This window comes from Mustela putorius, unplaced genomic scaffold, assembly GCF_011764305.1.
Source record: "Mustela putorius furo isolate JIRA1106 unplaced genomic scaffold, ASM1176430v1.1 tig00000083_pilon_pilon_pilon, whole genome shotgun sequence".
Lineage (NCBI taxonomy): Eukaryota > Metazoa > Chordata > Mammalia > Carnivora > Mustelidae > Mustela > Mustela putorius.
In genome coordinates this window covers 12,300,673-12,323,847 of record NW_025421273.1, presented here as the reverse complement: position 1 = coordinate 12,323,847, position 23,175 = coordinate 12,300,673, and the positions used below count along the sequence as shown (strand labels likewise).

The 23,175-nt window shown below is 43.0% G+C and overlaps 1 protein-coding gene across 2 annotated transcripts in view; it reads right to left on the bottom strand.

Annotated features, from left to right (window-relative positions):
• GRK4 (G protein-coupled receptor kinase 4) overlaps positions 1-23,175 on the bottom strand; it is a 110,144-nt gene that overhangs the window by 16,047 nt on the left and 70,922 nt on the right. For both annotated transcript variants that reach the window (XM_013045752.2, XM_045075068.1), the window contains 2 exons: positions 11,660-11,697; positions 389-478 (listed from right to left, as the gene is read on the bottom strand). In XM_013045752.2, coding sequence (XP_012901206.1) covers positions 389-478; positions 11,660-11,697 — 128 coding nt within the window. The remainder of the gene's footprint in view (positions 1-388; positions 479-11,659; positions 11,698-23,175) is intronic.

Here is a 23,175-nt window from a genome sequence, read left to right as displayed (position 1 = left end):
CCATACCTAGTCAGGCTGGCACTGCCAGGTGGGGAGCTGACCCCACACCAGGGCCACCCAGTCACAGAGGCTTTGTAAGAACCAGGGAACCATGGGTACGGAAGGGCCTGGGGGAGACCAGTGAGCCTAGGACAGTGGCAGCTGCAAAGCAAGGGCCCCATCCTATCCTGATTCTGCCCTCACTCAGCTGCATGACCTCTGACGGCCTCACCCCGGTCTCTGTAAAACAGGAGGGCAGACAGGAGGACTCCTCAGGAGTCCCAGCTCTGGCCGGGTACAAACTTCCAACGCCCGTGCTCCCTCCAAGGGGCTTAGAACTTCTCTGTGCTGTGAGGACGTGGGCACCCCAAGACAAAGCGCGAGTATCCAGAAGCAGCTGTTCACATACCCATGTAGCCGACAGTCCCCACTCTTCCTCGGATGGTCTCCCCTTCCGGGATCTCCATGGCCAAACCCAGGTCTGAGATCCGAATGTGCCCTGTGTGTGTTCAAGCATATTACAAACCACAGGGGGCATGCTGACACATTCAGGACAATAAACAGTAGAGAAAAAAAATCTAAAATTACATCTAACTTCTCCACAATTACTAAAATACTCTGCAGAGCGTTCAGGTCCACTAACACAATAGGAAATCATTTATAGCTGGTTACTAATCAGGAAGCCCCTTAACCATGACAACCACTTGGTAAGATAGAAACTTTGCGTTTATTATTTAATTTCCTATAACTATCAGAGCCATAAATAGAACTATAATGAATAGTACATGAACTACACAAGAGAAAATAAGCACTTTCTGTCAGAATACCAGTAGGCTTATATACAGGAACAGCAGATGAATAATAAGGAGCTTTTCGCCGAAGAATAAATCATCATAGTAAAATCATAAATAAATTCAAGGAAACTCACTGAAAGACTTCTGTTATGTTTTAATGCCTTTATATAGAAAGATTTAAATGGTTACAAAATTCAGTATGAAAATAACAGATTATAGAAAACTTTCTTTTGAGAGTCTGGAAAGATAAACCAGCCCTGGAGGAAGATGCCCTGCACACCTTATTGGCCATGTGTCTCCAGCTCCGACACCCTACCTACATATAGTAGGTGCTCAATAAATATTGAAGAAATGAATGAACCAACCAATAAGTATGTGCTCAACACTAAAAATCCACAACATGCCATTCAAGGCACTGATTTTGCTTTAACACAGGCTGTATTATGCCTCAGACAGGAAAATTGACCTTGTCCTTTGCCCGGTGGTACTGAGTCACGTTACTCCCAGCCGTGCGCCTGCACTAGGGGAGGCACCAGGCTGGAGCCCTGGGAGCAGAGTCTGGAACCACATGGCCTTGGGTTTGAGTCCCAGCTTGCCATTAGTCAGTGTGTCTATGTTTTTTGCTTTCAAACAGGAAGATTTCCTCAATAAGTCAGATTTCCCGTATGTTACGTTTGAGTACTGGCATGTTGTGAAATTTTAAGTATCCTTTCTTATTTTTCTTTTGAAAAGTGATTTTTTTTCCACTGAGAAATGAAAAGTAAAACTACCAACAAACTGACAAGAGACTCAGTTTGAGAATGCAGTCTGTGGCTGGGGTCCTGGGGAAGCAGGGGCACGGGGTGTGCACACAGATCAGCATAGCTCCACCTCAGGGAGTTTTGCAATGTTTGTGAACCTATCCTTCAACCTCATACCCCTCCAGGGACACCTGCAAAAAAAGCAGGAAATGACATGCCCAGAGGGCCAGGCATGGTCCCACTAAACTGGAAGAACAGAGGGCTGGAACAGCCCCCTACGGGGCAGTGTGGACCTGGCAGTTCAAGCCAGTCCATCCACAGGCAGCTGGAAGAAATAAGCAAGATCTCTGTTCATTGTTGTATATTAGTCTATGTTACATATTTTAAAAGCAGAGAAAAATACCGTAATGATGCAAATGTCATTAGGAGAAAAAAGTCACAAATGTGAAATGAAATATAATGAGAATTAGAAATATCAATATGAATCCATGATGAATATTTTTTTTTAAAAAGATTTTATTTCTGTGAAGTGTGTAAACCTGGCGATTCACAGACCTGTACCCCTGGGGATAAAAATATGTTTATAAAAAATAAAAAAATTAAGGGGCGCCTGGGTGGCTCAGTAGGTTAAAGCCTCTGCCTTCGGCTCAGGTCATGATCCCAGGGTTTTGGGATCAAGCCCCGCATTAGGCTCTCTGCTCAGCAGGGAGCCTGTTTCCTCCTCTCTCTCTCTGCCTGCCTCTCTGCCTGCTTGTGATATCTGTCAAATAAATAAACAAAATCTTTAAAAAAAATAAAAATAAAAATTAAAAAATTAAAAAAAACAAGATTGTATTTATTTATTTGATGGATAGAGATCACAAGTAGGCAGAGAGGCAGGCAGGGCCGGGGAGGGGGCCGGGAAGCAGGCTCCCTGCTGAGCAGAGAGCCTGATGTGGGGCTCAACCCCGGGACCCCAAGATCCTGACCTGAGCCAAAGGCAAAGGCTTAACCCACTGAGCCACCCAGGCACCCCAATATTTTCTTTTAAAAACTCAAGAACAGATGTGTTCTCTCCCAGAAAAGGCTGGGGAAGAATGATGAGCAGGGTAGCAATAGCACCTGGCTCTCCCACCGGGGCTTCCCACACACCAGGCCCCTTGGAGACACGGCTGACTCCAGGTCTCCATCATTGCATGTACAAGGTCATCCTGGAATATCTTCAGTAAGAAACAATAGCAGTAAACAAGGAAATCATGAGAGGCTACTGGACATCCATTGGCCAAAGAAGGGACAAAAAACATAGTAAAGAATAATTACTCCGATGGATTAAACCCTATCAAATAGTTAAAATCCATACATTTATTAATGATACCAAAACAGAATAAAACAAAAACCTCCTTGATCATCTTGGAGAATGAAAGAGAACTAACACAATCTCCTGGAAAGCAGAAATAAAAGGAAGCACTCACATATTTCACCTGCTTTTCTTGAACCAACAGGTAAACAAAGAAAGCTCTTTTTTACAGATGGGTCTCAACAATTACATGCACCCGGGAGGGCAGAATTCGAATGCCCCAGTGAAATGCTGTATCTTGATACTGATCCTTCATCCATTAAGTGAAAAGCCGGTGGGAAATGGAGAGTGGAGAGATCGGGCTGAGCAAGGAGTGAAACCAGTCATCACTCTGAACACTGTAAAAGGAGAGATGCTCAGTCCTCACATGCCTCCTGATGTCACACAACAGGAAGGACACACCAAGTATGCTCACCAGAAATCAAACCTGGGCCGATTCCAGCCTCCAGACTGAACCACCCGCTTACCGAAAGAATAAGGGAGGCAGGGAACATGTTAAATCCAGCCAAATCCACAAGCCAGTGTAAGGACCTACTTCATATTTTTATTTTAGCCAGAGGCTTCCATTGAGGTTAAACAATAACTTTGTTGTTTAACCCTTAAACTGTCCCTGCTCCCCTCCTCCAGGGGACTTAAAAACAAGTCCCAGAAACCAGCTCCAGAGGTGGAGGCCAAGAAAAACAAAGCTGTACCCACCTCGGGTCTGGCCCTGACATAAGTACAGCCATCTTGGCAAAGCAAAAGCCAGCACCTTGCACTGTAAGAGTGGGTTAGCATAAGAATGGCCATCCTGAAGGCTGGGAAGCCATTTTACTGAGTTTCCCTAACAGGCCAACACTGTGTATACCACCAGGGCGGTTAGGTGGTGGTGCCACAGGGACCAAATGTTGAAGAAAAACAAATAGTTAACTTGCAGAGATCACAGTCCTGCTAGACTGGGAGTCTCCCTCGGTTTGCAAAAGTCCTGGTGATTTACAACAAAAAGGCCATCTTTTCAATGGCCCAATTTCCAGAGACAAATAGCTCAGTACCTTGAGGCCAAAGGTAGCCCTCCCCACCATAAAACTGTAGGAGGCTGAGGCAGAAGGAAATGTAATTAAGGTGAAAATTCTTCTAAACATAAATCTCACTTAACCGCTAGGGTGACACAGGGGTGGCAAAAAGTTAAACAAAGTTAAACTGTCAAAGTGGGGCGCAAGAGATGTATGTAGCTATGAAAAAGTGCCTTGAAAATGCTATATAAACCCTTGGCTTTGAGTGCTCAGGGTCCTTGTTGAAACCTGCTGCGCCAGGCAGATACTTGTGATGAGGGAGCAGGAGGCTGGCTGAGGACAAAGCAAAAGCTGGCGCCTTGCACCCCCTCTTCACCCGCTCCCCTCCATATGTGTAGCATTCCTCAGGCACCCCTGACCGCCATAAAACGATAAATAGTTCACTTGCAGGGATCGCAGTCCTGCAGAACAGGAATCTCCCTTGCTCTACAGATGTCCTAGAGACCTAAACAGGGAGGTTACCTTATCAATAGCACAAATTTCCAGAGGCAAATAACTCTCCGTTCCTGAAGCCCTAATGTCTCCCTCCCACCATAAACTGGAGGAGACTGAGGTAGAAGGGAATGTAAATGATAGCCGGATCATAATACCCCACCAAGATTCTCCCAACTATCTTGATGTTAATGCCTGACCTAAAGACGACATTGATCAGGCCATAAGGGCAAGGCCTGCCCCCGGCACCTAGTAGGCCCTCCCTGACATGTGAGAACTCTGTTGAAACCTCCCATCCCTTCACCACCTCCCCCCAACCATGGGGTATATAACATGCCTACCCTCACAACCCGGGGCAGCAGCTCTTCCTGCCCACGGGTCCTGTCCCCGTGCTTTAATAAACCACCATTTTGCACCAACGACGTCTTAAGAATTCTTTCTTTAGTCGTCGGCTCCGAACCTCCTCACCCCACCGAACCTGACTTAGGTTCTGGGACTTCATCACTTGGACCCCAGCTAGCTGGAAATAAACCTCGCTGTGTGACTTGCATTATCGAGAGTGTTCTCTGTCTGAGGAGTGGTCGACTCCATACCCTAACACCAGGAACTTCTCTATGGCAGATGTCTATGTTCTAGCCTGCCAGGGCTGCCATTACCAAAGTGCCAGAGCTGGGGGCTGAAAGGACAGATGTTTATTTGCCCAAAGCCCCGGACACTGGAAGGGTGGGCCTCTCTGCCTGGAGTGTAGACCACTGCTCTTGCCCCGTGTATTCACAGCCTCTTCCCTCTGTGCCCGCCTGCATCCCATCTCCTCCTCTTAGGAGAACACCAGTCATATGCAATAGGACTCTCCTTAGTGACCTCATTCAGCTGTAAACACATCTTTAAAGACCTCCATTCCAAACATGGCAGATCCTTGAACACCATGGGTTTGCACTACATGGGTGCACTTACACACGCATTTTTTTTTTCAGTACAGAACAGCACTGTGAATGCATTGTTCTTCCTTGTGATTCTCTAACATCTTTTGTCTAGCTTACATTGTTGTAAGAATACTGTATATAATATACATAACATACAGAATATGTGTCAATCGACTGTTTAATGTCATCAGTAAGGCTTCTGGTCCACTGTAGGCTATAGTAGTTAAGTTTTGAGGAAGTTGAAAAGTTGTATGTGGGGGCACCTGGGTGACTCAGTTAAGCATCCACTTCTTGATTTCAGTTCAGGTCATGATCTCAGGGTTGTGAGATCGAGCCCAGTGTCGGGATCTGCCCTCAGTTCAGTCTGCTTAAGATTCTCTCTCTCTCTCCATCTACACCTCCCCCCTCTCCAGCTTCCTCTCTCTCTCTCTCTCTCTCTGTCTCTTATAAAAAGGAAAAGTTATGCAGATTTTTAAAAAAGATTTTATTTATTTATTTGACAGACAGAGATCACAAGTAGGCAGAGAGGCAGGCAGAGAGAGAGAGGAAGAGAAGCAAGCCCCCTGCTGAGCAGAGAGCCGGATGTGGGGCTCGATCCCAGGACCCTGGGATCATGACCTGAGCCGAAAGCAGAGGCTTTAACCCACTGAGCCACCCAGGGGCCCCAGTTATGCGGATTTTTGACTGCCTGGGGAGCTGCTCCCCTTAATCCCCACATGGTTCAAAGGTCAGCTATACAGTCACATTCTGAGGTACTGGGGGTTAGGGCTTCATGACATGAATTCTACAAACACACACTCTGACCCATAACACTGGTTTCACAAACAAATGACACAAAGAAGCAGGGAGGAGGAACCTATGAAAATTAAAACTCAACAAGATATCAACCAAATGGAATATGAACTTCATGCTACATTTAACACACAACTATAAAAACACTTATGAAATAATTAAGGAAGATTTAAAGCTGATAGGAGGGGCAGAGGGAGATGGAGAGAGAATCTTAAGCAGGGTCCACACTCAGCACAGAGCCCCATGCGGGGCTCAATCTCAGAACCCTGACCTAAGCCAAAATCAAGAGTCGGATGCTTAACCAACTGAGCCACACAGGTGCCCCAAAGAGTTGCTAAATACTTTTGGATGTGATAAAAGTATTGGGTTTATGTTTATGTTTTAAAAATAGTATCCTTATCTTTGATATATATTTTATAGATAAAAGAATATGACATATAGGATGTCCTTTAAAATCATTGTCAATAATAAAATGCTACTAGTCTTTACAAGGATTCACTGCTCAGCCTGCTTTTTGGGAATATACCTATTTCATACTATTTCATAATACTGAAGTCTCCTATATAGAAAATATAGGCATGATAGTTTTCTTTTTTATCTCAACTACCAGTTAAATTTCACAAAGCAAGTTCCACTTAATTTATGTTTTCCAAAAAAAAGGGCTGACATATTTAGGATGGGCAAACAGTAAATGTACCTAAAAACCCCAAACAGATGATAATCAGCTTTTTTTGAAAAGATTTTATTTATTTATTTCTTTTCGAGAGAGCAAGCAAGCCCAGAGTGAGGGGCATGGGAGAGAGACATAGACTATTTGCTGAGCAGAGAGCTGGACACAAGGCTCCATCCCAGGACACTGAGGTCATGACCTGAGCTGAAGGCAGACACTTAACCAACTGAGCCACCCAGGGGCCCCAACCAGCCTTTTTAAATTTAAATTTAAATTTTATTTTAACTCTGGTATAGTTAACATAGTGTTGTATTAATTTCAAGTGTACAGTATGGTGATTCAACACTTCCATATATTACTCAGGGCTCATCATGATAAGTGTCCCCTTCATTCCCCTCACCTGTTTCACCTATTCCCCAACCACCTCCCTCTGGTGACCTTCAGTTTTCTCTAGAGTTAAGAGTCTGTCTTTTGGTTTTTCTCCTTTTTTTTTTTTCTTGGTTCATTTGTTTTGTTTCCTAAATTCCATGTATGAGTGAAATCATATGGTTTATTTGTTTTTCCTTGACTAACTTATTTCATTTAGCATTATACTCTCTAGATCCATCCATGTTGTTGCAAATGGCAAGATTTCATTCTTTTTATGGCTGAATAATATTCCATCAAATATATATTTATCACCTCTTCTTTATCCATTCATCAGTCAATGGACCCTTAGGCTGCCTCCATAGTCTGGCTATTGTAAATAATGCTGCAATAAACATAGGGGTGTATGTATTCCTTTAAACTCATGCTCTCATATTCGTTGGGTAAGTACCCAGTAGTGTGATTATTGGATCATATAGTATTTCTACTTTTAATTTTTTGTGGAACCTCCGTACTGTCTTCCACAGTGGCCACACCTGTTTCCACCAACAGTGCATTTTTCTTTATTGTGTTCTTTATTTTAGCCATCTGACTGGTATGAGGTGGTATCTCACTGTGGTTTGGATTTGCATTTCCCTGATGATGAAGGATGTTGAGCATCTTTTCATGTGTCTGTTGGCTGTCTGGATGTCTTCTTTGGAGAAATGTCTGTTCATGGCTTCTGCCTATTTCTAATTGGACTGTCTCTTGGGTATTGAGTTTTAGAAGTTCTTTATATATGTTGGTTACTAACCCTTTATTGGATGTGTCATTTGCAAATATTTCCTCCTATTCAGTATCTTTTTGTGTTTATTTTGTTGTTATTGTCTTTTTGTTTTATTGATTGTTTCCTTTGCTATGCAGAAGATTTTTTTGATGTAATTCCAAAACTTAATTTTTGCTTTTGTTTCCCTTGCCTCGTGAGGCATATCTAAAAAAAAAACAAAAAACAAAAAAAAAAAACATTGTTATGGCCAATGTCAGGGAAGTTACTGCCTGTGTTCTCCTCTAGGACTTTTATGGTTTTAGGTCTCATATGTAGGTCCTTAATCCATTTTGAGTTTATTTTTGTATGTGGTGTAAGAAAGTGGTCCAGTTTTCCCAACACTATTTATTGAAGAGACCATTGCATATTCTTTTTTTCATTGCATGTTCTTGCCTCCTTTGTTGAAGATTAATTGTTGAAGATTAATTAAATAAACCCATAAGTATATGTTTATTTGTGGGTTTCCCATTCTATTCTATTGATTTGTGTGTCTTTTTTCTGTGCCAGTATCATGCTGTTTTGATCACTACAGATTTATAACATATCTTGAAATCTGGAATTGTGATACCTCCAGCTTTGTTTTTCTTTTTCAAGATGCCTTGGCTATTTGGGTCTTTGTGGTTTCATACAAATTTTAAGTTTACTTGTTCTAGTTCTGTGTAAAATGCCATTGATATTTTGATAGGGAATGCATTAAATCTGTAGATTGCTTGGAGGTAGTTTAGACATTTTAATAATATATGTTCTTCTAATCCATGAGCATGTAATATCTTTCCATCTGTTTGTATCATCTTCAATTTCTTTCCTCAATGTTTTAAAATTTTCAGAGTATAGGCTTTTAACCTCTGTGGTTATTCCTAGGTATTTTATTATTTTTGGCATAATTATAAATGGAATTATTTTCTTAGTTTTTCTTTCTGCTGCTTCATTATTAATGTATAGAAATATTTCTATACATTGATTTTGTATACTACAATCTTACTGAATTCATTTATCAGCTCTAGCAGATTTTTGGCAAAGTCCTTAAGGTTTTCTATATATAGCATCATGTCATCTGCAAATACAGAAAGTTTTACTTCCTCCTTACCAATTTAGATGCCTTTTATTCCTTTTTCTTGTCTGACTGCTGTGGCTAGGACTTCCAGTACTATGTTGAATAAAAGTGGTGAGAGTAAACCCTGTCTTGTTCCTGACCTTAGGGGAAAAGCCCTCAATTTTTCCCCACTGAGGATGATATTAGCTGTGGGTTTTCATATATGGCCTTTATTATGTTGAGGTATGTTTCTTCTCAATCTACTTTGTTGAGGGCTTTTATCATGAATAGATGTCGTGCTTTGTCAAATGCTTTTTCTGCATCTATTGAAATGATCATGTGGATTTATCCTTTTTCTTATTGATGTGATATGTTACGTTGATTATTTTGTGAATACTGGACCACCCTTGCATCCCAGGAATAAATCACACTTGATTGTTGTGAATGATTTTTTTAATGTATTCTTGGATTCGGTTTGCTAGTATTTTGTTGAGGATTTTTGTATCTATGTTCATCAGAGATATTGGCCTGTCGTTCTCTCTCTCTTTTTTTTTTTTTTAAAGATTTTATTTATTTATTTGACAGAGAGAAATCACAAGTAGATGGAGAGGCAGGCAGAGAGAGAGAGAGGGAAGCAGGCTTCCTGCTGAGCAGAGAGCCCGATGCGGGACTCGATCCCAGGACCCTGGGATCATGACCGGAGCCGAAGGCAGTGGCTTAACCCACTGAGCCACCCAGGCGCCCCGGCAAGTCGTTCTCTTGATAATCATCTCTTTTAAACCTAATTTCACCACAAATGTCAGGTTATGCTTTACAGACAAAAACAGAAACACTGACAAGCTGTCAAGATGGGAAAGGAGAGAGTTGCTCCTATGTTCTATTGTTTCTGGTAGAAATTAGTTCTTAGGAATTTTAAATGCAGGATACTAAAAAACCTACCATCCATTGCATTTATAAGTCACAAAATATAGCTAGGATTACACTTTTTAAAATTAAAAGAGTAGGTAAGCAAAAAGAAAAGATTGAAAGTCTCCTGAAATCAAAAAAGCAAAACAAAGTTCTGTCATTCCTTTCCATTCTTAACAAGAATGTGACCAGGTCCACAGTATCTAAAGAATAAGTAACAGTAAGCACCAAAGAAATGACACTTGGCACCTGCTTTGGGACAAGGTAGCCAAGGTCATGGTGGCCCATACTACTACTGACCACAGGTGCACATAAGTTATACATTAAGGGCATCTGTGAGCCATGGCAGTTCCTGGATGTGCTTCACTGAGACCCTGTGTGGAGAACCAATCAGAGGGGAGCTGCAAGGGACACAAGTATTTTCCCAGAAGCATTTATAAACCCTGGTCAAACCAGAGGCTGTTCACTAGGCGTGGGGGACACACACAGCCACTCTCCGGCTGCTCCCACCTGGGACTCTTGGGGAGGCTGGGAGCACCTGGGAGCTGAGCCAAGACTTCTGGGCTCCCAGAGAGTGTGCAGTGACACAGACACAGCAGGACTCTGGTGCTTCCAGCACTGCAGAGACATGGTGATCCAGGGCCCTGAAAAACAGAGCCAGCCTCATCTTCAAAATATCAGAAGAGAGAAACTAGCAATCTATGTAAAAAATAACTCATTATGCCCACTTTGGACTTACTTCAGAAATTACAGGTTAGTTTACTATTTGAAAATTAACTATACTAACAGAAAAAAGAACATATAATCACTTTGATAGAAAAAAGCACTGACAAAATTCAACAACCATTTATTATTTTTTTTCTTTTAAAAAAGATTTTATTTATTTATTTGACAGACAGAGATCACAAGTAGGCAGAGAGGCAGGCGGGAGTGGGGGAAGCAGGATCCCTGCTGAGCAAAGAGCCTGATGCGGGGCTATCCCAGGACCCTGGGATCATGACCTGAGCCGAAGGCAGAGGCTTAACCCACTGAGCCACCCAGGTGCCCCTCATTTGTTATTTGTTATTTTTTATTTTTTTTTTAATAAAGATTTTATTTATTTATTTGACAGACAGAGATCACAAGTAGGCAGAGAGGCAGGCAGAGAGAGAGAGGAGGAAGCAGGCTCCCTGCTGAGCAGAGAGCCCGATGCAGGACTTAATCCCAGGACCCTGAGAGCATGACCTGAGCCAAAGGCAGAAGCTTTAACCTACTGAGCCACCCAGGTGCCTCTCATTTTGTTATTTTTTAAAAAAGGAAAATTCTTAGGAGCTCCTGGGTGGAAATACACTTCTAAGGGAAAAATCAAGATGTGGACCAACAGCAAGCAGTATGAGAGAGAAAAATGTTCTTACAGTGAATTTATTTTAATATGCTTTAAAATTCAATTATTAACTGAAAATTATGACCAACTTTGCTTTTTGCCTAAATACAGGGGAATGACAACATTATCTCTGTTGTATTTTCAAAAGAACACGTACCAAAGAGCTTCCCTTTTCGTTGTTGTTTCTATTCTGCAACAATGGGCTAAGCCCACATTAACTTTCTGTAACCAAGTCCCTCTTTTTTAAAAAAGATTATTTATTTATTTATTTGACACACACAGAGAGATCACAAGTAGGCAGAGAGGCAAAAAGAGAGGGGGAAAGCAGGCTCCCCGCTGAGGACCAGGACCCCAAGATCATGACCTGAGCTGAAAGCAGAGGCTTAACCCACTGAGCCACCCAGGCACCCAACCAAACCCCTCTTAACAAAGTCTTATGCTTTTGATATGAAAAGCTCACTTACTTACCGCGGTCATCGAGGAGGATATTCTCAGGCTTTAAGTCTCTACAAAGGAAGAGACAACAAAAAGCTCAATTATTCAGAAGGCAACACTGATTCATTCACCCAGCAGAAATAACCACAGATGTCTCTACTATGAGCAGCACCGAGAACAGGGGATAACAAAACCGTCATGCCATCCCTGGGAAGGACGAGGATGCCACAGAGGTTTCATCCCAGCCAACAGCGTGCGCATGACAACTGTGTGCTCCGCCCAGGTCCACGGATCTGAGACAGTTCAGTGATAAAAGGTACAGCCCCGTAGTAAGGAATTAGTCCTTAATGAATTTGATTCAATTTATTTTATCATTCATACACTTTTTAAAATGTCAACAACTGAAAATTTCCCATACCAGGAAGAACTCAGCTTTGGGGGATCAGATGGGCACAGATTCAAATCCTAGCTCTGCTGCTCTTCCGCCATGTGACCTGAACCACTCTAGGCTTCAGTGTCCTCCCCTGTACTGGGGCGTGATCCACACCCACCCACTTCCTGAGCGAGGCAGGGCTGGGGGAGCTCAGCCTTGCAGCAGGAAGCCTGTGATCAATAGCCACAACAGCTCGAAGTTTATTATGAAGGAGGGATACCACAGACTTCAAATAAATACAGGTCACTAGGGGTGTCTGGGTGGCTCAGATGGTTAAGCAGCTGCCTTTGGCTTTAGGTCATGATCTCAGGGTCTGGGATCAAGCTCTGCATTGGGCTCACTGCCCAGCATGGAGTCTATTTCTCTCTCCCCCTCTGCTGCTTCCCCTGTTTATGCTCTCGCTGTCAAATAAATAAAATAAAATAAAAATACAATACAAGTCACTAAAGACTATAATATCTTAAATGTAGTATTCCAAACTGCTTATTTGTTCTACTTCCCTTTGAAAGAAAAAAATTTACATTTCAGAGGATTTATATTTAATTGTGGTTTCAAATGCAGCCCTATCACAACACCCCATCTCCCCTGAGCATTGCCCCTCCCTCTGTGGCCAGATTACTAGAACCTCCTCACAAGAGCAAGAGAAGACGGAAAGCGGCTGGACTCAGGAGAGCTGTGTAAAGAGTCAGAGGCAGGAGCTACCTGAAGTGAGCCCTTCCAGAGGCCACAGCTAGTGTAAAACCTGCTCAGGCCCAAACCCACATCCCCAGGAAAAGATGAGAAGCAAGCCTGGCAGCTGAGGGAAATGTGAACACAGCCTGAGTGGCATCAGAGAAACCCTCCTATAGGGATAGCCATGCCACCGCTGTCACAGTCCCCTTAGCAGAGAGGAGCCATGGCCAAGGGGCAGATGGCTTCTGTGTTTGCACCTTTGAGCCATGCACATGTGCTCCTGCACCATCTGGGTGGGATGGAAAGCATTTTTGCTTTTCCCTTTATTCTTTTCTGTATTAAAAAAAATCCTTATAAATGTTATTAAGAACGAAGTAGCCTTTCTTAACCTGGAACCGCCACAGCCTCCTTGCTTATGTAGGCTGATGCTCAACATTAACACAGCAGCTGCCCCCCAAATTACGTAAATGTCTCCGGGGATGTCCTGCACCTCCCTGCTCCAAGCATGGGTCAGCCGTCCACTGAGCTGTCCCCATGCACTGTGCGTCAGCGGGCTCTGAAAGGAAGTGTGTTGTAACAGCCGCAGCAGGAATGATGTCAGAGATGCATCCAACACCTGCCCTGCACGCCACTACTGTGCCCATGCATGTCACAGGCACCGTCTCCTGTCAGGGCCACAGAATCTCTGGGAAGCAGCTGAAAACAGAGTGCTGGTCTTGAGGACCAGCCAAGTTCAGTGGGTCACATGGAAGCTAAATCACAAGCTGGAACACAGTGCTTGCCCCACCGCAAACGCTGGACGTTGGGTATGTTGGCGTGTATAATGTGGCCACCGCATTAGGCCAATGTATTGTCATTTCTTGCACCTTCCTTCATGGTTTCTCCGGGCTTTTAATTAACTTAACAGCTCTCTTTGCACATCTCCAAGCTTGGGCGTGGACCTTGTGTGGAGGACACTGGATAATGCCTCATCGCTGGTCAGCCACTCAGCCTCCAGGACGTGGCTTCTTCAACTGTCCAGGGAAGGGCTTTCCTAGTGATCTTGTCAGTTCCTTTTGGATTGCTAAGTGATGATCTAATCATGGTCTTATGCCAGGAACACAAACGAAGGCCAGCATACTCAGACGGGTCCGACTAATGCTAAGATGAAAGGAAGTGAGATTGTCTTCTTATATCGTACAACCTTCCGCCCCACAGCCTGCTGACTTGGGTACAACTTGTGTATCATTTGTTGTACTCTCAAGCCATTTATAGCTGATCTTATACCTTCATGCTCTGGGGCACCAGAAACTCATTTTGCTGGTTGCATGCCCATCCTCTTCTTGTTTAACGAAAAAAAAAAAAAAGCACTTGCCTTTGGATACCATTTCCCAGCCTGTTACTGAGGCATGAATGACCATGAGAAGCTGATTTCTGGAGCCCGAGGCTTGAACCTCTGTCTGGTCTACGGTTTATCTGCATGGCTTTCCTCCCTTGTCCCAGCACACACCTGCATCCCAGTACCTTGCCTTCTCCTGGTGACCCTCTGTCTCCCACTATCCTCTCCCTCCCTTCTGGATCCTGCCAGTTAACCAGCCTCTCCTGGGGAGTGAGGCTGTGCATGCACAGCCTGCTGGGCACACTATGGGAGTCAGGGGAAGAGAACAGCCAGGGCCAGCCCAGCCACAGGTCAGGGTTTCCTAAATCCTGGCATAGCCAGAACTTCAGTGCATCCTCAATAGACCATGGTCTTGAGAAACAGCTCCAATCCGATCAGAAGGCATCGGGAGCAATGTTCTTGATCAGGAAGGGGCAGAGTAAGGGAACCAAAGCAAAAAGAACTTTGGCTCACTCCCTAGTGTTCCCTTAAACATTCCTCAAGATAGTATGACTCACTAACCTTGGGGCAAGAATCTAAGGTCTGTCCTCATCACTTGTCATCCCACCATGCTCCCCACTGCAGAAAAGCTGACCTCCCTATGAGTCTCCAGGGAATGGGTCTCCTAGTTACTATTGCTTTTAGAGACAGGTACTATGAGGCAGAAATTTCCAATCTGGAAGAATGTGGGTCATAGACAGATGAACATTTCTTTTAAACACTAAGACCTGCCATTCTTACTTTAAATTAACTTCCATGTTTCCAAAAATGATGGAAACAAGAGATTATCCTTTGAGCACTTACTGTAAATGGTAAGCATACCTCCATCTCTGTGTTCGTTTGCATGCCCCTTCTAGTCTCTAGTTTATAAGTTTCCTGAGAACAAGGATTTCAAGATCCAATTTGTTCCCCACCATGTGCGTGTTGCACGCAACTAAGAAGTGTGCATACATCTGGGATCCAATATTTATTTCTGGAATGTCCAAACGATCCCTCCTGCTACTGAAAAATCTAATGTGATAGCAATAATGTGTACAGTCTAATGGCTGCTATGGGCCAATTCACTACTGAAAAAGTATAGGTACAAAATGTTTCTTTCCCACCGCTATTCTGCGCTGCCTTCTCCTTACGGTGGATGATATCATCTACTTTTCATTCCACAATTCGTTCACTAGAAAAAGAGATCCAATGCATAGCTAAACACCCATTTCCCTTAATAATTTCCAACTACAGCCTTCCAGACAGATAGAAATGTCATCCTGTTGAATTAAGAAAGAGCTCTTGAGAAATGTAACAACATAATAAAACTGCCAAGTCAAGATTCAGGTTCTCTCTCCTGTTATGGAAAAGAGTGAGGAGCCCAAGCACAGAACACAAGACCTGGATCACTATCCATCACTCACGAGGAAGGTGACCAGAGATGATCTATCTATAAATAGATAGGATTCCTCAAAAGACTGTGAGGTTGCTGTGATGAAAATGTGTGCCATATGCAGCAGCATTTTTGTTATTTATACGATAGAGGAAGGTTTTATTCAAATACGGAGCTACATGGAAACAAAGTAAAAGGGCACATACCACAAGTTTAATTTGTTCACCATCATAAAATAAATCTCTAGGGGCCAGCTGAGTGGCTCAGCCCTTAAGTGGCTGCCTTCTGCTCAGGTCATGATCCTGGGGTCCTGGGATCAAGCCCCACATCAGGTTCCCTGCTCAGTGGGAAGCCTACTTCTCCCTCTCCCACTCCCACTGCTTGTGTTCCCTCCCTCGCTGTCTCTGTCAAATAAATAAATAAAATGTTTTTTAAAAATAAAATAAAACTCTAGAAATCATCCTGATTGAACAAGTACTTTTAGTGTTGTGAAAATTAATAAAAGGGAACTTCGTTTAGAATGGAGTCTGGAGGCAGGCAGGGGAACTCCCGCCCTACGCTGCTGGTCAACCCGGGACCCAACCGGAAGACATGCACCTTACACCTGTTATTACCTTAGCTTACCTACCACTTTACTATTCCAGCAGGACGAAAGAGGGTTTCCTTCTCCCCCAGCAACAGCCCAGCCAATGGGAGACCGCCACAGCTCAGCCAATGAATGACTGCCACACAGCCAGCCAATGAGACACTGCCATAGCCCAGCCAATGAGAGGTCATCACAGCTCAGTCAGTGAGACTGCCATAGACCAGCCAATGAGAGGCCACCACACTTCCAGCTCTCAATTTACCCCAATGGACTTTCTGTTTATAACAGCCCACCCCCCCTTCCTCTATAAAAGAGCCCCCCCTCCTTCGTTTTGCAGACTCTCTTGTGGTTTTGCAAAATTTGATTTTTCCACAATGCACTTCTCTGCTATTCCTGAATAAACCTATTTTTGCTGGGGAAAAAAGGGCAGTTTTACTTTAAAGTTAACAGTTGTGAGCATTTGACAACTGCTCTCTCAGCTCGTGTGGGCGTCAGTACAGGGTAGATTCAGGACCTCTATTGTCTCCAGGAACACACTGCAGAAAACCGGGGCCATAATACATTACTCCAAACACATCCTCTCCTGAAGCAACAGATTGCATCCTTCCTCCCCTAAGTAAGCAAGAGGCAAGGAACTTCTGTTGTAAATAATTTTCTATCTTAAGAGAAGAAAGCTCTTCCCAGAAGATGGTCTAACCCTTCGGAAGCATCCATACCAGCTCCCTGCATAATGCCCCTCCTTCATAACAAAGAGTTGTTTCTTGATCCTGTTGGCTCACTCCTGACCCACATGAGTAGAGTGTAGAGTGTCCAGATCCACTGGGAGCTGCTGATAGATGCCATGATTGTCAAGGACAATGTCAGCTAACTCCCAGCCAGAACAGTGAGGGTGCATGGAGGGCCACTTTCCGGACAAGTGCATTATCTTTCAGCATTTTTTTAAAAACCACAGTAGCCTGGATTCCACAATCACTGTAGTGTTAGCCCTGGCGGTTTTCCTTTTTTTGTAATGCCAGTGTTTGACTCCAGCTCTGGTGCCTGAGGTATCCACTTCAAAGATGTCTCTCTCAATAAACACATTGCCGGCTGCCTGGCTGGAAAAACCAGACCACCCCCATCCCAGGCTCCTCTGTTTTAGAGATCTTGGTTTATTTAAATAACTGACCATTTGGGTGGCTTGGTGTTTTTTTTTTCTTTTCTCTTCTAATGTTTTAAGTTCCCATTCTTATGTTTTAAAATCACCGATAAAGAGTGAGACTATGAGCCTCTAGGCCCCCACGTTCGCCCCCAATAACTGCAAAACCCTAGGCCCACATACATGCTCATGTGTTCCCTCTCCCCAACCCCTGCACGTCCAGACATCTCTGTGTGGTCCCAGGTACTGCACGGAATTTCCAGAACTTAGAAGAAATAGCCTTTTTTCTCTTTCAAAGTTTCTTGATGGCTACTGCTGCATCTTGTAGATATATAATAAGGATCACAAGGGCTGGTCCAGACATAAGACTGGTTGTTGATGGGTTGAAACCAGCATAGAACACTGGATTTATTGCTAAGAGTACACAGTAAAGCTTTCACTGCAGAGAAATGTCTTGTGAAGATTCTGGATCACAAATCAAGACAAAGCAAAACTGATCCAATGATTAAGGTAGGTATCAAAATTCAGCTCTCAATCTGAGAATCAGCTTTGTAACCCAAAGAATCTACATTTTAAAAAGCATAAACTAAAATCAAACCCAAGTGAGAGAAAAATAACTGAAGACCTTATTATCCACTAAATATCTGAACTTGGTATCAGCTAAAAATTACAACCTCCATGTTCTAAAATATAAAAGAATTACAATATTAAGCCTGACCCTCTAGTCTGCAAACTTGAGATTTTGACTCTGACAGTGACACAGAGGACACTTGGTGGGAGGGAAGGGACAGATCTGACCTCAGTGACATCATTCTCAAATAGTCTTTTATCTGTACTCATTGTATATAAATGTACACAGCATTCATCAGGCTGGTTTTTAATTACTGCTTTTTCTAGTTGCTTTAGAAGACTCAGGAGGGTGCACTGATTCAAGCTTTTGTATGTCTACCCAAAATTTCCCTCTCATGAAGTACCAAGAGAAGCAGCAGGATTCTAGCTGGGAAAGAAAAATAAACAAACATGAATCTATTGTCTTTATTCACAGGTAACATGATTCTACATGTAAAAAATTTTAAGGAATTCACAACAAAACTTCTAAAGCTAATAAAAGTGTTGAGAGAGGACGCAAGACCAATATGCAGAAATGAGACATATTTCTACACACTAGCACAATATAGTCCAAAAATAAAATTAAGAAAACAACTATAGGGGCATCTGGGTGGCTCAGTTGGTTAAGCATCTGACTCTTGATTTTGGCTCAGGTCATGATCTCAGGGTCGTGGGACTGAGCCCCACATCAGGCTCCACACACTAAGTGTAAACCCTGCTTAAGATTCTCTTTCTCCTCCTCCCTCCGTCCCCACCTGCTCATGCTCTCTTTATAAAAAAATAAAAATAAACAAAATAAATAAAAAGGAAACAACAGTACTTGAAATAGCATCAAAAACAATAAATTCAAAATGAAGCTTAACAGCAAAAAAAAAAAAAAGAAAGAAAGGATAAGATATATATACTGAAAAGTACAAAATATTACTGAGAGAAATTTAAGCATATCTAAGTAACTGGAAAGACATCCTGTGTTCAAAGGTCAGAAGATCTCATCTTAACATTCATATGGAAATGCAAAGGACCCAGAATAGGCAAATCAATCTCAAAAAAGAACAAAGTTAGAAGCCTCATGCTTCCCAATTTCGAAACTCACCACAAAGCTATAGTAATCAAGACAGTAGGGTACTGTCAGCAGGACAGACATACAGACCAGTGGAATAGAATTGGGAGTCCAGAAATAAACCTGCCCTCTTAACAGTCAATCAGTTTTAGACAAAAGTGCCAAGGAATTTCAATGGGGAAATGACAGTATTTTCAATAAATGGTACTGGGATGGAGACTCTTCAGCCACCTACACTGTACTAAAAATTGAACGTGGGTCCTAAACTTAAAGATAAGACTTAAAACCATAAAATCCTTAGAAGAAAACACAGGACAAAATCCTCAAGTTGCTGGTTATACAATGATTTCTTAGAGAAACTACCAAAAGCATAATCAACAACAACAAAACCCTGATCGATTGAACCTCACTAAAATTAAAAACTTTTGCAATTCAAAAGACACATTAAGAACATGGAAAGACAAGCCACAGACTGGAAGAAAGCACTTGCAAAGTTTACATCTGGTAAAGGACATGTGTCCAGAATATACAAAAATGTTTGCCATTTAATCCTGATAAGACAAAATAATCCAAACTGAAAGTGGATACAGTATTGGAATAAACATTTAACCACGAATATGTAAAGATGGCCAATAAGTAATTGAAAAGATGTTCTATATCATCAGTCATCAGGGAAATGCAAATCAAAACTACCAAGAAGCAAAACAAAACAACACAAAACCCACCATGAGCCATCACTTCACGGCCACTGGGGTGGGCTAGCATTAAACGGGGAGATACTAACAAGTGTTGGAGACGATGTGAGGGGTTGGAGCCCTGGAAGGAATGTAAAATGGTGCAGCCTCTTTGGCAGAGAGCTTGAAACGGTCTTAAAAAGGTAAACATGAATTTTCCATGCTCTTGAGAAACTCCACTTGTCGGTATCTACCCAAGAGAACAGAAAACATACGTCCAAACGAAACTTCATACACCAATGTTCACAGCAGCATTCTCTATAACAGCCAAAAAGTGGAACCACTCTGAAATACCCATCGACTGGCAAAAGGGCAATGGGATTATTCCAACATAAAAAAGAATCAGGTACTGATAAATGCTAACACATGCATGAACCAGAGAAACATCATGGTAGTGGACAAAAGCCAGAACCAAAAGGCCACATGCTGATTCTACTTGTATGGGATGTGCAGAAAGGTCGATGTACAGAGACAGAGAAATGATGCCCCTCTTCCCCAGTGTGAGCTCTTCAAAGATGAATGTGCCCAAGACAACATGGCCATGGTTAGGAGGGAGCCTGGAGGCTGACCCTTCTGGAACATGACAGGCGATGACACTGAGAAACAGCCAACACAGGCATCTCTGGCCCCTCACTCATTTATTGTCGGTTTTAGGTGTTTTTGTATTCTTTCTGTAATTGCTAGGAAATGCAATGAAATTGAGAATTTTATTTCCCCTTAAAATTGTGAAAGGATTCTCCCACACCAGTTAATGAACACACCCACCACCTCACATTTTTTGGTGTGAGAACCTTTAAGTCTCAGTCCCTTAGCAAATTTCAATTCTTCAGTATAGTGTTACCAACTCTGTTTTCATATTTTACATTATATCTATAGCTACTCATCTTATAGCTGAAAGTTTGTGCCATTTTGCCAACCTCTTCCTATCCCCCACCCCCCAGCCCTTAGTGATTTTTCTGTTTCCACGAGTTTGACTTTTTTTTTTTTTTTAAAGACTCTACATACCAGTTGGGGTGCCTGGGTGGCTCAGTGGGTTAAGCCTCTGCCTTCAGCTCAGGTCATGATCTCAGGGTCCTGGGATCGAGCCCCGCATTGGGCTCTCTGCTCGATGGAGAGCCTGCTTCCTCCTCTCTCTCTGCCCGTCTCTCTGCCTACCTGTGATCTCTCTCTGTCAAATAAATAAATAAAATCTTAAAAAAAAAAAAAAGACTCTACATACCAGTGAAACCATGCAGTATTTGTCTGTGTCTAGCTTATGTTACGTAGCATGAAGCTCTGCAGGTCCATTGGGTTGTCACCCGTAACAGGACCTCCTTCATTCACATGGCCAAATAATAACTCCATTGAGGATGCATGTACCACATTTTCTTTACCCACCCACCCACACACCGATGGACATGTAGGTTGTTTCCAGATGCTGGCTATTCTGAATAATGCTGCAGTGAACACGGAAATGCAGACCTCTCTTTGACATACTGTGGATATATCCTTTAGAATACACTTACAAGTGGAGTTGCTAGGTAATATGGCATTTATTTTTAATTTTGGGGGGAACCTCCTTACTGTTTTTTAAACCATTTAAAAAAGCCAAGTCTTTAAAATTTTCGTAGCCTTTTGCCTTATTCCCCTGCATACAGACTACATTATTAGGTAAAATAATTCTTATAATTTAAAAGACACTTCACTACCCAAACAATGGCAAGCAAAATATGCCATCTCCAGAGAGAATGAGGAACAGGGAGAAGGTTGGTCTCCACAGCCAGCCGCTGCTGGGCCAGACTTCCCTGATGCTGCAGGCCAGTCTTGGGAAAAGCTTTTACGTGAAAAGAAACTGTAGCTGGCCCTTGAACAACATGGGTGTGGACGGGTTAGGTCCCCCTACGTGTGGGTTTTCTTACAGTCCCAGTGCTGTGATACATGCTCTCTTCCTTACAATTTTCTAACTAACATTTCCTTCTCACTAGCTTGCTTTATGGTAAGAGCATAGGGCAGAGTCCACAGAACACACAGAATAATGTGATCAGCTGCATGTCATCAGTGAGCTTTCCAGGCAACAGCAGACTATGAGTAGCAAAATTTTGGAGGAGTCAAAAGTTACATGTGGATTTTCGACTGGGTTGATGCTCTAATCTCCATCTGTTCAAGGATCAACCACACTGTCCATAGACTCAAGTGCTATTTAATAAGGAATTAGTCATTCCCGCATGTTAATATTCAAATGGTGTTAGGGCACTCACGGGGTCTGTCCCTAACGAAAAGCATTTCAGTTGATCTGATTTTACAGAAACTATGTTCCTCAGTTAATTTTTTAAAAGATTTTTATTTATTCACTTATTTTACACATGGGGGGCGGTGAAGCAGGGGGAGTAGGAGAAGGAGAAGCAGGCTTTCTGATGAGCAGGGAGCCCACTGTGGGGCTCAAACCCAGGATCCTGGGATCATGACCTGAGCCGAAGGCAGACGCCTAACGACTGAGCCTCCCGGAGCCTCCTTCCTCGGTTAATTTTTAAAGGACATTTAAAACCCCAAAGGCAAGAGTCCCCTTCCAACTTTCGCATAATGAACGGGCAAAATGTCATGAAAAGATGCTGGAAGGGAAAGTACCCAGCTGGATTGGAAATGCATGCCCACACCTGTGTCTTTATGTATTGTTTGTTTGAATCAAACAGCTCACTTCTTAGATATATGGTTGCACACTGAAAACTATGATCTCTCAAGGCTCTCTCTATATGCACACTTGATTTCTTTCCCTCACTTTTTCTCACCGAACAATTTACACAAAGCCATGTTACAAGTAGATGTATCTAAAGGTATGACACAAACTACTATACCCCAAAACCATACACCTGGGCCACTCAACACGGTCGGATGCCACCTCCCTGTTGTTCACCTGCCCTCCTGGAAGGGCTGTGCCCACACCGCCCTGAGCCTAGCACTCCTCTGTGGTTCGTTGTAATGTTGTTTCAGGCATTTTATCTGAACAAACAGCAGAGGATGACAGACAAAAAAAAGATGAAATGCTCCAGGAAAATCGTATCTGGAAAAAAAGGGGAGGGCCTCTAGGATGCTACGGCATTTTAGCAACTATTTTAACATGTTCTCCAAATAAAGAACAGATGCGAAGGGCACAGCGTAGGGCCTGGTGGGCAGCAGAAAGCCAACAAGTTTGCTTCTTCCTTCCTCCTTTTTTTTTAAAAAAATCTTTAAATTTATTTATTTGACAGACAGAGATCACATGTAGGCAGAGAGAAAGGAAGGGAAGCAGGTTCCCCGCCAAGCAGAGAGCCCGATGCAGGGCTTGATCCCAGGAAGCCAGAATGATGACCTGAGCCGAAGGCAAAGGCTTTAACCCACCTCAGAGCCACCCAGGCGCCCCATCCTCCTGTCTTTATGATCACTCTGGTTTAGGTGGACTCCTCTACTCACTTTCTCCAGTAGGCACTCGCGGCGTACATCTCCCCCAAAAGAATGATCCCTTTACCCTCTGCTCTGATCTTAGCCATCTAGCCAAGCTGCCAGGTGAGTCCCAGGTCCTCCCGAAAGCCTTCCCTGATCAGGCCTGGGTCCAGTTTAAATCATTTATACTAGAAA